The sequence below is a fragment of the Phyllostomus hastatus genome, unplaced genomic scaffold (genome assembly GCF_019186645.2).
Source record: "Phyllostomus hastatus isolate PE091 unplaced genomic scaffold, TTU_PhHast_1.1 phas_scaffold_78, whole genome shotgun sequence".
Classification (NCBI taxonomy): domain Eukaryota; kingdom Metazoa; phylum Chordata; class Mammalia; order Chiroptera; family Phyllostomidae; genus Phyllostomus; species Phyllostomus hastatus.
This window is the reverse complement of record NW_025334041.1, coordinates 5,418,978-5,433,518: the sequence shown is the minus strand read 5'-3', so window position 1 is coordinate 5,433,518 and position 14,541 is coordinate 5,418,978. Positions and strand designations below refer to the sequence as shown.

At 42.6% G+C, this 14,541-nt stretch overlaps 1 protein-coding gene across 2 annotated transcripts in view; it reads left to right on the top strand.

The window, feature by feature from the left end:
• Window positions 1-3,439, top strand: part of GPR141 (G protein-coupled receptor 141) — a 33,679-nt gene extending 30,240 nt beyond the window's left edge. For both annotated transcript variants that reach the window (XM_045828278.1, XM_045828280.1), the window contains exon 2: window positions 522-3,439. In XM_045828278.1, coding sequence (XP_045684234.1) covers window positions 536-1,444 — 909 coding nt within the window. In that variant the 5' untranslated portion in view covers window positions 522-535 and the 3' untranslated portion in view covers window positions 1,445-3,439. The remainder of the gene's footprint in view (window positions 1-521) is intronic.
• Window positions 3,440-14,541: the final 11,102 nt, after the last annotated feature.

Genomic DNA, 14,541 nt, shown 5'->3' with positions numbered 1-14,541 from the left:
TCTGCCACCTTGACTTAGCCACATTTCCTTTTCCAAACTAATCGGTGTTTTAAACAAATTAAGTATAAATATTATTGGATCACTTGCCGATGAGTTGGAAGGAATTAGACAGTTAGAATCATTCTTAAAAGGAAAAACTATTTGTTGTACCTCATGGATTCACGTCATCTTATGATTTTTTCCCAGTGGTGCTTGCAGGGCTAGGATCCATGTTTCAGTGTCTGGTGGTTTGCAGTCCAGTTTTCTGCCAACATCTTGAATAAGCACTTATATATGTCTATATTTCCCTGGGCACCTCTGCATGGGGTCTGGAACCTATTAAAAATGAATAACTAATGACTTACTGTGTTTTCGGTCTAGCGTATACAGACATGCCTATGCCATAGTCTTCATTCTGAAGGTACACAAAGTGTACGTCATGCACACAGATAAATGTCAAAATCACACACTGCTGGCACTAGGGAGGCGTGTACAGCAATCTCTGGCAGTTTGTCAGTTACATGGCACCTTGTCTCTTCCAGGTGACGCCTGAAGCATGAGTGCCCACAATAACACCTCCTGCAGCCTGATGCTGCCACCCTACTTAACCAGTCTCTACTTCACGGTGCTCATCGGGGGGCTGGCGGGCGTCATCTCCATTTTGTTCCTGCTGGTGAAAATGAACACCCGGTCTGTGACCACCATGGCCGTCGTCAACCTGGTGGTGGTCCACAGTGTCTTCCTGCTGACGGTGCCTTTCCGCCTGACCTACCTCATCCGGAAGACGTGGACATTCGGGCTGCCCTTCTGTAAGTTCGTGAGTGCCATGGTGCACATCCACATGTACCTCACGTTCCTCTTCTACATGGTGATCCTGGTCATCAGGTACCTCATGTTCTTCAAGCACAAGGACAAGGTGGAGTTCTACAGGAAACTGCACGCTGTGGCCGCCAGTGCCGGCCTGTGGCTGCTGGTGATTGTCATTGTGGTGCCCCTGATTGTTTCTCAGTACGGAAGTGCCGAGATGTATGACAAAGAACAGTGTTTTAATTTCCACAAAGAGCTTGCTCAACCAAACGTCATAATCATCAACTATTTGATCGTCGTCATTGCCATCGCGGCCACGGTGGTTCTGCTGGTGTTCCAGATCTTCATCATCACGTCGATGGTGCGGAGGCTGCGCCACTCCTTGCTGTCGCACCAGGAGTTCTGGGCCCAGCTGAAAAACCTGTTTTTCATAGGGGTCATCGTTATTTGCTTCCTTCCCTACCAGTTATTTAGGATCTATTACTTGCACACTGTGACGCCCTCGGATACCTGTAACAACGATGTGGCATTTTACAACGAAGTCTTCTTGAGTGTCACGGCCATCAGCTGCTTTGATTTGCTGCTCTTTGTTCTCGGGGGAAGCCACTGGTTTAAGCAAAAGATAATTGACCTGTGGAATTGCCTTTTGTGTCGTTAGCCACCAAACACTGTTATTCAGGTTTACTTCCTTTATCCTGGGGGTGAAAATGGGTCTCGGGAGGTAGGAGGGCAATTCTATTACATGATTGAAACCATGTCTTGAGGCAGCCAAACGAAAGGGCTGTGACATGCCAGAGCATCCATTGCATTCCAGTCCTGATTTAGCCCCCACCACCTCCAACTGATGCCCACGCAAAGACTAGTCATGCGCAATCCACCTGGAGTTGCAGTGCTGCGTTACTTTTCAACACACAGTGTCTACTCAGCCTGTCCAGGCACCAGGGCTCTAATGGTTTCTGAGTTTCACTAGTTGATTTTTGTTTCCTGAGTCAGAAACACGGTGTTTCTTAAGCCCTGTTGTCGTCGGTTCTTGACGTTCCACGTGCAACCCGAGGTAAGCTAACTCTGGCTACGATTCAGCTTGAGATCACACACTTGACTGTGCTCACCAGATAAGATGCCCATTCTACTCACACGCTGACAGAAACCCAGATAAGTGGGGAGGCCAGTAAGAGACTTTTCTAGATTGTCATAACTCTGGTAGGAGGCCACTTATCTCGAAAGCAAGAGAAACAGAACTCCTGGCCTTCTACTGTCACAAGGGTTATCCATTAAAAGGTCAAGTTCAAGGACTTGGATCAGCTCCCTCAGCATTTCCAAAAATCATTTACAAATGTACTAAATATATCTAAATGGTGGTGAGAGTGTAACTGAGAGAATATTCCCGACCAATGTGCTACTAGGCATTAAAACGAGTTCCCAAGGGAAGTGATTAATTTTTGTTTCCTCTTCTGTTTTGAAGAATTTCTAGAAGTCACGGTACAAAGTTAATTTACATTTTCCTTGGAGACAGAAAGCTGTACCGTAATCTTTAGAGTTCTCTTCAACCCTTAAAGTTGTATGTGTTTAAATAAATGAAAACCACATTCTTTAAAATAAAACTTTTGGGAAATATGTAGAAAAATCATGGGACTATGAAATTAGGATGGTAAGTTACTACATAAACTTGTGGGTTTTCTTCCCTCCTGCCCATATTTCTACTATTTCCCTCAAAGTTTCATAATCTTGAAATTTCCTAAGGAAATGATCCAGTTTCATATTGAATGCTTCAGAAAGCCTGAAGCAATTCTTGGTAGGAATAGAAGAAATAAATGACTTAAGTTAACTTTTTTTTGAGAGAGAGATACATGTTCATGATTTAAAGATTTTTCTTAATTTGTTACACTATATGGACCCATTAAATGCAACAGATGAACAAGAAATGCCCCTGTACATTTCTTTGATCACTAATTTTGATCAGTAATTTTTTACTGAGTCATAGAAATTAATTTTGAAGAAGAAAAGGCAACAACATACTGCATTTAACTTATTCCAAACTTTTTGCCTGTTTTAAATTTTCTTTTATGTATCCTTTTTTATTTTTCAAGTTTTTTATATATATGTATATATGTGTATATATATGTGTATATATTACATATATATATTTGTACTTTTTATTTGCATTCTTTTCCCATTTTTCTTAGTTTTTTTTTTCTCATTTTGACCCATAATATTTGTAAGAAAATTTCTAAGACCTATAAAACTTATAAGAAAATTTTTAACACTCATAAAATTTGTAAGAAGATTGTTATAGTGAAATATTTTAAAACTTTTAGAATTATTTATGAAAAACCCATAGACCAATGGATCAGAATAGAGAGCCATAAATGAACCCATGCCTATACAGTCAATTAATATATGACAAAGGAGGCAATTAACATATGACGATGGAGTAAAGATAGTCTATTCAATAAATGATGCTGGGAAAATGGGGCAGATGCAAAGAAGTGAAATAGACTAGCTTTTTAGTACCAGGTATAAGAATAAAACTATGGAGTAAAGACTGAAATGTAAGACCTGAAACCATACAACTTCTAGAAGAAAACATAGGCCATAAACTCTGACATTGTTTTTTCTCTCATATCTCCTTGGGGAAGGGAAACAAAAGAAAAAAATAAACAAATGGAACCACCTCTAACCAAAAAGTTTTTGCATGGCAAAGAAAATCATCAACAAAATGAAAATCATCTACTGGATGGGAGAATATATTTGCCAATGGTAAGGGGCTAATACCCAAAATTTGTAAAGAACTCATACAACTTAATGAAAAAATTCAATTACAAAATGGGCAGAAGACATGCATAGACATTTCTTCAAAGAGGACACACAGATGGCCAACAGACATATAAAAAAGATGCTCAATGTCAGTAATTATCAGAGAAATTCAAACAATGCCATGCCACCTCCCACCTGTCAGAATGGCTATTGTCAGTAAGTCAGCAAACAACAAGTGCTGGCGAGGCTGTGGGGAAAAGGGAACCCTTGTGTACTCTTGCTGGGAATGCAGACTGGTGCAGCCACTGGGGAAAGCAGTGGAGGTTCCTCAAAAAAATATAAGAAAAAACTACCTTAGGACCCAGCAATTCCACTTCTGGGAATATATCCAAAGACATCTAAGATATCCAAAACACTAATTCAAAAAGATATGTGCACCCCTATGTGCGGTGAGGCATCATTTACAGCAGTCAAGACTTGGAAGCAACCCAAGTGTTCCTCAATAGACGATTGACTAAAGAAGGCGTGGTCCAGGTGTACAGTGGACTGTTACTCCGCTATAAAAATGAAGGAAATGTTACCATTTGCAACAACATGGATGAAACTAGAGGATATCATGTTAAGTGAAATAAGTCAATCAGAGGAAGGCAAATACCATATGATTTCACTTACGTGTGGAATATAAAGAACAAAATAAATAGAAGAGAATCAGACTCCTAGATACAGTGAACAAAATGAGGGTTGCCAGATGCGGGGGGGGCTGGGGATATGGGTGGGGAAAGGTGAAGGGAGAAAGAAGTTACAGAATAGTCACGGGGATGGAACAGACAGCACAGGGAACACAGTCGGTGATATCGAGATCACCGTGTGGGGTGCCGGATGGGCACCAAAAATACCGAAGGGAACACTTTGTAAAGCATATGATTGTTTAACCACTATGCTGTGCTCCAGAAACAAGTATAAAATTTTGAAAAAAGAAACAGAATTGTATGGAAATTACACCAAGTGTCTCTGTTCGCATATGTGTCTTACTATCATAATGTCTGTTTAGCTTACAGATTGTATTATAATCTCTTCCAGGTTTCAAATACGTTGAGGTCAGACAGTTGGGCTTTTCTCTGTACTATTATATATCATAATGAAGGACCTATTTCTGTGGACCTATAAGAAATGTTACCCCAAATAAAGAAATGGCATATTCTATAATCTATCTTATTCAACAACATTTACAGAATAAATGAAAGTTTTCCAATTGCCTATGCTCTGTCCCTAATTGCTATGGAAATACATCTCTTGCAGGAGTGGGGGTGGCCGTGACTCTCAGGTCACTTTTGGATGTTACAGTTGTAAGAGGGGCACTGCTGGCGTTCGGCGGCTGGGGCCAGAGGCAGGCCATCTTGCCTCGCACGCAGCTGTTTGCACAGTGGAGAATTACCAGGTCTTGGTCCGTACTTGAATGTTCTTCAGACTTCCGTGAAGTAAAACATATGCTCCTAATAATCAGGGCAGTTACGTTTTAATCAGTGTTCATAAACAAATGGTCTTTTCTTGGTATGGTTTTAATAGTTTGAATGTCCCCAAATTGCAGCTACCGTGGATATTGGGGAAAGATTTAATGCTGTTTTCCTTCGAACTTTACTAAGGGTTGTTCACTTCCTTGGAAAATCACAGCATCAGTGGCAGCACCGTCGGTGGCAGTAAAAACGACAGCACCTGCTCGTGAACAGAACTCGCAGGGGCTGTGGTCAGGTCGGGGTGGAATGTAGGCACCAACACCAGACGGCCTCCTTTGTCTCCTTTCGTAAAGACGGAACATTCACGCGCTGAAATGCCTGTTATGTTATTACAAAGAGCTTTTGTTATGTCTATTACAGTCAGGACACCATGTCTATAATAGTTTAGGACGGTTACATTATCTATGAAGTTTATTTTGGACAGTAAAAGCATCACCACATATGTGCCATCAAGGGTAAGGCATTGGCTCCCTAAGAGTTAAGAACCACTGAGCTACCACCAACAGGATCAGTTTTAAAAGGGAGATTTACACTTACGACATTATGAACAGAAAGATAATAATTCTATATTTGGGGACTATTTAACCTCAGCTTGGTTCAATTCGAAATGATTTCTGTTGTTTCTATAGCAGTGAAAAAAGTGAGTGCAACCTTCAGGGAAAAGAGAAGAAAATACAGATGCAAATTTCCCTTTTTGAGAAGATGATGACACTTCCTTGAGCCTCATGACTCTCAGACTGGCTCACGGTCAGCAGCCACCAGTTTTGGAACCCAGCCCATGGACAGTGACAATTCTGGAGGCCCAGGCAGAAAGACTGCTTCTGGCGTCTGTTAAATGGAACTCGACTCCACCTTTGTTTGTGTCTTAATTTCCCTCTGAAAGAGTCATTGAATTTCTCAGCTTTCTTCCTCAATCCCTTATACAATAAATTAGATAGAAACAGACTATTTTACTTGTGGGGAAAATGAGCTTTGTTTGGGATGATTCAGGAAGGGCTGAAAATCCCCCAGTCCTCCCCAAATCTTCCTAGAGGGGGCCGCGATCAAAACTGTAAGTCCTCTCTGTATATCCTAGGTTAGTACATACGGCAGTTCTTCTGAAGCAGAGCCGTGGCCCAATCCATTCTCGGTCACCAGCTCTTGCATGTGTAGCCAGTGAGTTGAGCTTGTGTGAAGCTGTCATTCTTAGATTGGGTAGATTTTGTCCAGTTAACTGCTAATCAGATGAGGCATAAACTGAGGACTCTCATACTTACGGGGGCTGGTAGGAACAAGAAAACTCCCCTTGGGGTAGTAAACAAACAAACAACTAAATCCAACAGAAAATGAAGTCTTGAATTGAAGACCCGAGACCATAAAACTCCTAGAACAAAGCACATGGAGGAAACTCCTTGACACGCTTCTTAGCCGAGATTGGATACCAACGCATTTGGATTTGACACCAAAAGTAGAGGCGACAAAAGCAAAAATAAGCAGGTGGAACAGCGTCAAAGTAAAAAATGAAGGAGGCCATCAACACACTGAACGGCGACCTCCCAAATGAGGGAAAATGTTTCACATCCCACAACCTGGTCAGCGGTAAATATCCAAAATACCTAACGAACTCCCAGTACTCAACTGCAACCCCCACCCCCAACCAATCCAATTAAAAACTGGGTAGAAGCTGAATGGGTATTTTTTCCCAAAGAGGACATACAGGTACGTGAAAAGATGCTCAGCATCACTCATCATCCTGGAAACTCCAACCAAAACCACAAGGAAATATCATCTCACACCTGTTAGAATGGCTGCGAAATAAACGACAAGAAACGCGGTGCTGGCGAGGATGTGGAGGAAAGGGAACCTTTGTGCACTCTTGGTGGGAATGGAAATTGGTACAGTCACTGTGGAAAACACTGTGAAGTTCTCTCAAAAAAAGGTTTAAAAAAGAACTATCAGATGACCTCGCCACCCAATTTCTGAGTATTTACCTGAAGAAATGGAAGGCGAGATCTTGAAAAGACATCTGCCTTTCCATGTACTTTACAACCTTATCCCCGAGAGCCGAGATAGGGAAACAATCTCTCTCTAGACCCATCTTCTTTACCCACCGATGGGCATTTAGGTCTGTCTATCTATCTATCTATCTATCTATCATCTATCTACCTATCTGTCTACCTACCTATCTACACACACACACACACACACACACACACACACACATACATAGCTATATATGGTTTGTGGAATCTTAAACAAATCGAAGTTATAGAAGCAGAGGGTGCAACAGTGTGGTTAGGAGGGGGGAGGTGGGGGATGGGGAAGTGTTGGTTAAGGGTACAAAGTTATAGTGGTCAGATAAATAAGTTTAGAGGTCTAATTTGCAGGCGTGATGATCATACTTATTACTGAATAAACATGGGAAATACCTAAAAGAGTAGATTCAGGTGCACACACAAAAAATGGTACCTGTGAGGAAATAAAGCTGATTAGCTTGACAGTAGAGATCTCTTCACTATGTCTAATCAGCAGGTTGCACACCTTAGGTAGAGCTCATTTTCATTTTAAAAATATTCTAACTATACTAGTAGCTTCTACTTCTGTCATACTGAAAATATTCTCACTACAGTTTACAAAAGGCAAATGTGTTCTTTGTTCTGACACTAGGTGGCAGCCTAGAGGCACAAACTGCATCTGCTTCTCCATGCTTCTTGAGTTTTAAGTTTAATATATTTTTAAAAAAATGATCGGGGGAGACAAGAAAGGAAAATGAAGTAAGAATAGTGGGCTTTTAGGGTCCTCAGAACTCTGCACGAGACACTTTTTTTTCCTTGAAAAGCTTACTTCATAGCAACTGTTTTCCTGCAGCAAGTGGACTGAGATGTTATTAAAATGCATTTCTTCAGCTGTCGGAGCAAAAGCAATTCTGAAAGCAATTGTTGTTTTGTTTTGCTCATATTTAGGGACCTGTGTGCTTTATTTCAATAATAGTTCACTGCAACTAACTTTTGAACCCAAATGAAGTTGATTCTTACAAATTGGAGTTAGCTGACTTTTTTTTTTTTTTTAATGCTTGGCGATTAGTATAACATGTGAATGCCTTTGAGACCAGGTTTCAGGAAACTTGCCCACTTTTGAAATCTTGAAAAGGCTGGAGTGAGGCCAGCAAGCCAGTTTCTATCACAGGTCTCTCCCCCTCAGCATCAGCCTTTGGTTCATGCTCAGAAACTTTTACCCTTCTGACTTGTAGATAGTGTGATGGTACAGGACTTATTTACTTATCTATTTATCTATTTATTTTTTTAAATTAGGAAGTGATGAGTTTGGGTTTTTTTGGTAGGGTTTTATTTATTTATTTTTAGAGAGAGTGAAAGGGAGGGATTGGGAATCGCCCTGCTTGGTTTCAGAAGCTGTAATACCCCATGGCTAAGGCTGAATAAAGGACCTTGGGACCACAAGCCACTAAGGAGACAAAGCTTATCCTCCCAGCAGGGGCACTGCCTCCGTTCCCTTAACTTCACCCTGCTTGGCCCCAGGTAGATGACCGGTTAGCCAATGATGGGTAAGATTCCTCAAGGGAGGGGCAACCTAAGACAGGCATGGTCGTGAAGGGGCCCTCAGGGAAGGACTTAGGGGACTCTAGAAAAGGGATGATGGACCCTTACCCCTTGGCTTTGATATAGCCCAAGTCCTCATTGTGTCTGTAAAAAGTCTGCTAATCTCTTGGCTGCCTTACTTCCCCTGCCTGACTTCAGCCTGAAATGACACCGGAGGTGGGTGTGGCCCTTTGCTGGAATAGGTGGTTCCTGGGAGCCATCAGGCCTAAGAAAGAATGCATAAAATCCTTTGAAACCTGCTTTGCTAAAAATGCTAAAAATTAACATTTTAATCCTTCAATTAAAATGTTAAGGATTGCACGATAACTGGTGACCCTTTGGTTTGCAGGCAGGCACTCAATCCATTGAGCCACACGAGCCAGGGCTGATAGATGATTTATGACTGTTAAAACCTGTGTCAGGGGAGAAAAAAAAAGCAAGATTTGCTTATTGGGTGCTAAGGAGAAAGAAGTGTTCGTGAGGATTGTGTATTGGGATTGCTAATGTGAAAATATTGGCGTTGGTGGTTTTAATAATCTCCAGCTTTCATAAACATTACAACTAGAACATTAAGGACTTGTTTTTCCTGAGCTTTTCCAGGGCAAATTGTTGACCTAATGCCCCGCAACTTCCTAATATCTCAGTGTGAATTCCCCACAAACAAGGACGATTTCCCTGACAATCATTATATTGCCTTCAAAACTGGGAAATTAACATGAGTCCACAACAACCATCTAAACCACAGACATCCTTTACTTCCCATGCTTCTGCACTCTCCGTCATTCCGACATCCTCTTTCAACCTTGGTTTCCATGACCTGGACTGGTGTTTTGGCAATTTGTCCTCAACAGCCGTTATCTCCAAGTTATCATGCCTTTGCTAATCATCCCATCGAAAAATGTATTCCTGTTACACTCCATTCCCTGCCTTCTGTGTTGCTCTTCACACGGTTTCTTAGTCTCTGGCATGATATACTATGCTGATTTGAAATTTTAAAATCAACTTTCCCTCTTCAGAATTTCAGGGGAGAATGGGAAGGGTTTACAGGAACAAATTTAAAAGACATGTGGACAAAAACTAGGGGGAGGGTGGTAATGGGAGGGAAGTGGGGAGGGGTGGGTGGGTGGGATGGATTGGGACTAAAAGGGAGAAAACTGTACTTGAACAATGATTAAAATAAAAAAAATAAAAAATAAATAAATAAAATCAACTTTCCCCCTTCAAATTGAATGTAAGTCTCAAAAGGGCAGGGATTTTTATTTTTCTGGTTTGTTTAATGCCTGAGCCCAGAATACAGAACAGGTTTTAGCGATACATGCTCACTAAATACTTGTTGAGAAAAGAATGAATGGATGAATGAATGACTCCTCCAGGGTGTGGGAGGGAACTAGAGCTTCCACAAGTGGAAGAATAATCCACGATGTACCTTTTGATACCTACATAAAAAAATAACAGAAATGTTTTGTTATGGCATTTACAATGCAATTGTAAGCCATAAAACAACTGGGTCTGCTAGACAAGAAAAATACCTTTATATTTTACTGACTTCAGTAATAAGATAGCTTTTCTACTCATTCCCCGACACTGGTTGCTGAACACAAGCCGCTCTACCACTGACACAGGCCTTTGTGGAGTGAACACTTTCTAAATGGTGGTCGTTATGAATGTAGGTAGCCACGGAGCTTTAGGAGGGATATAATTTAGTGTTTGAAAGCCATTTTCTTTAAACTGTGTGCCCTGTGGGTAATGATTTTTGTTAAGGTAATAGAAAAGTATTTTTTAAAGATTTTATTTATTTTATTTTTTAGACAGAGAGGAAGGTGGGGAGAAAGAGGGAGAGAAAGATCCATGTGGGGTTGCCTCTCACGCACCCACTACTGGGGACCTGGCCTGCAAGCCAGGCCTGTGCCCTGACTGGGAGTCAAACCCGCTACCCTGTGGTTCTCAGGCTGGTGCTCAGTCCGCTGACCCACAGCAGCCAGGGTGAAAAGTACTTTAAAAAGTGCTTTTCTGGGCTAAAGATAAGGCTGGGAGACAAGTCATCAACTCAGTGTCCTTTCAGTCCTAAAGAGACATCAACCTGATGTCTCTTTATTTACTTCATGATCTGAACGATTTCGATTGACCACTTTAAAGCTCATACGGAAGCAGGACATCCGTTCGAGGCTTATAAAGATTGCAATGTGCCCCGAGGACATGATTTTTTAGTGGCAACTATTTCTCTACATTATTTTCCTGTTCAATGGGAATGACTCTCACTTGAGCACAGAAAGAATCAACGATGTTGAATACTGACTGTGTTTTCCGTGGCGACACAATCCCTCTTCTTTACAAAATGAAAAGGAAGATTAAAAACTCACAGTAGACACTTCCAATGACTTTATATACACTTTTCAATTAAGTTCTCACCAAGCCGGATTAGATACGGGGCTCTTGCCGCAAGTGATTTATGACCCGGGATGTTGTTTAATAAGCACTAGGGACTTGATTAAATTTAGCAGTCATTTTAATTCATGTGCTCGCCATCTCTGTGTTGCTTATCGTCCCCTGGGCTAAAGCAGCTGCAATGCACAGAGCGACTTCCAAGTTGCAAGAAGCTCCATGTGCATCCAGCACGGAGCCTTTTAACACCCCAGTAACTGACCATCCTCTCAGGAAGCGAACCCCAGTCACAGAGTCCTTGGCTCGCAGAGATGTGTTGCAGGGCATTCTGGAATCTGAGCTAGGCCCCGTGTGGGTACCAGCCGAAACCTCACAGCTCAGCCCGGGCATCAGCACTCGGGTTTTTCCTGATCTACGGAGGTGTTTCTATTTTCTCTCCAGGATGACACGCAGAAGGTCCTGTTAGAGGATCCTGAACGTGAGAGCGAGTCTTCACTGGCCGAAGACCAGGAAAAGTCAATAATCTTGCATCGAAATGACTGTGCTGGCACGGGCTTCTGTAGCTTTTAGGAATGCTGTTCCTCTCCCAGCACTGCGGGACGCAAGGCTGCCAAGGATATGCTGCTCAGCTAGCATGGCGGCCTGGGTGGTGGCATTTTCCCGGGTTCTGTCTACACTGATCTGGAAATCACAGATGTTTGTCTAAGGCCGGCTGGTAGGGATGCTTGCCTTCTTTGACATAAGAGCCTTGGTTGAGGTGATCCTCTGTGCAACAATCCCACACCGTAGCGGTTTAAAACAAGAGGCACGTTATTTTATTAAAGCATCATCCGTGAGGCGCACGGGCATGGCGTGACATCTTCTGCTCCATCGGCGTTGACCGAAGTCACTTAGTGACGTTCCGCCGGCAGATGGGCTGATCCGGAGGGTTCAAGAGGGCCGCACGCACTTCCGCGCCTGGTGCTGCGGAGGGCGTGTGGCTGGGCCGCCGGCCGGACTAGTGACCGGCGCACGGGCCGGTTCAGGCTCGCACGGGGCACGCTCAGGGGAGGCCGACGCCCCCCAACACTGGTTCCGTAGACCCCTCGCTCAAGAAGCGCAGACAGTGGCTGCAATGTTTCTGTGATCTGGCTTTGGAAGTCCCAGCACATCACTTCCCCCGCATTTCACTTACCAAGGTACTACAGCCAGCCCAGATCCACGGGGATGCTCTCGATGGGATGCTTGGACGGGGAGGGAAGAAACCGACGGTGGCCATCGATCTACACCAGCGTGATGGTCCCGGAATCCCCACCACTGGGGAGCAACACCAGAGGGTTACTGCGAAAAGAATCTTTAAAATCTTGCAACGTGTAGCAGCTGTCATCTTCAACTGTTCAATTCTAGGTCTGAAATATCCCCAGGCATTTTTTTTTTTTTGATAGTGATGCTGAATTGTTCCAGCCGGGGATATTATTTTTCATCACAGTGAGTTTCGATCATTTGTCAAATAAAGTTTTGTGAGCGATTTCAGGTAAACACACATAGTGTGTTTCAAAGCAGGGGTTAGCAGCAAGGTGTGCTGTCTTGAGCCGGCAGGTTAGATAAATCACCACCGGGACCTTATTTTCCCAGAAAGAGTGGATAGGTATCCTTGCAGGTCCTACAGACATCAAAGACGTAAAAGAATATTATAAACAACCGTATGCCAATGCATTTGACACCTTCGATGAAACAAAGTCTTTCAAAAACACAACTTAGCAAAACTAACACAAAGGGTTTCAAAAAGAAACTCCGAATAGTTTTGTTTTTATTTAAAAAAACATAATTTGTTCTCAGAAACCCCTACACAAAGAAAACGTCAGGCTGGGTGATTTTGCTGGTGAACTCTACCAAATATTTAAGAAATAGAATAAGGTGACCCATGGGGGGGAAAAACCCTCCCCACCATCTTCTAAACACAGAAGGACATTGCCACAGAATGGGTGAGACCAAACCAGGCAGAACAAAGGGGTGTGAAACAAGGTTTCACAGGCTCTCTTTAAACCCCAGGATGGCCGTGCCCCACAACAGGTGGGCGGGGGGGGGGGAGGAGAGATGAAGCAAGCTGGCCAGAGACAGGTCTTCGGAAAACAGTCCCAAACAGTTTGTTCAATCTGGTCTTACTGAAAGAAACACAAATGGCCACAATATATGTGGAATTTGATGCTACACTAAAAAAAAATAGACACACTGCTAACATTAAAAAAACACACATTTGAATGACTCCGTAACATGAATGGATGTGAAATGTAGAGAGATCAGTAAATAAAGCATAACATGATTTATGTTAAGGCGCAGCTTTAAGAAAATCCACATTGTGCTAACGTGTAGGGACGGAGACTTTTCCCATCGAAACAGACAGCGCCCAGAACAATCATAAAACGCGAATGCGTCATGGGGAGGGAGTTGTTGGCAAACGCGCTGTGGCTGGGGGCTCAGATGGCGGATTCCCTATAAATAGCCAAGTGGACTTACTTTGCTCTCAGTTCAATGGCTAAACTCATACTCGCAATAGCTACGAACGCTTCTAGGAATAGTATATCTGTGAAGTTATAGAATAAACACAGGTGGAGTTTGAACTTCCTAAAATAAAATCCAAATCAAGAGATAAATCACTCAGGATGAAGATGACTTGTCTACAAAGAATCAAAGTCTTGACTTTAAAATTTTCAATTTAGAATTTAGGTTAATCGAACACAAGGAAGATTTAGGAGTGGCCTAAATCTTGGAGTCACCTCCAATACTATCAGATTTTTAAATTTTTGAGTTTTATTTTTTTAATCATCCTACATATTGCGGTGGCAAATGTAAATCTTGGAGTAAACAAATGTGTTGTGACTTTCTAAGTGGGGCGTCCCGTTAACAACAGTGGTATCTGTATTTTCAACTACCTTCGACTTCTTATATGCCTGTTTAAATCTTTTCTAAGGTTCTCATTTCCTTTGACATTGTAATTTCTGTGGCTTCTCTCTATTTGCTGTCAGCAGGTAAGTCTGAGATATGCATTAGGGCGACAGAGCCCGCAGAGTTAGCCACTGACTTTGGACTGAGCGGGTTAAAATTCCCACCATTAGTGTTCTATAGTATTCAAAAGTAACTAGAGCTAAGCACAGTGCAACATACTTAATCGACGACCCATCAGTCAAGACATAGCATATGACAACCATGTTTTCCCACAATTAACAGAGGGTGCACCGGGTGCTGAAGGGGTTCAGAGTGTGCCGGCCCCAAATACACCACTTTGACAGGAGGGCGGACCTACGGGCTGTTTTGAGCTGAAGACAATGGAGAGGAAGCCACCTGAGAAATCTCTTCTGCTCCATCCCTCCCTGCTACCAGGCGGGCAGCAGGATTCCACAGCACCAGAGATGCTTCCAGAATCCTACCAGCACCAGTAATCTATATAAGACACCTTACTGAAGCAGCATTTCCCTGCCCTCGTTTCCTCCATTTTTTTTTGCCTTCCCATCGTGTGCTACCCCTCAGCACCTAAACCCCTTTTTCTTCCT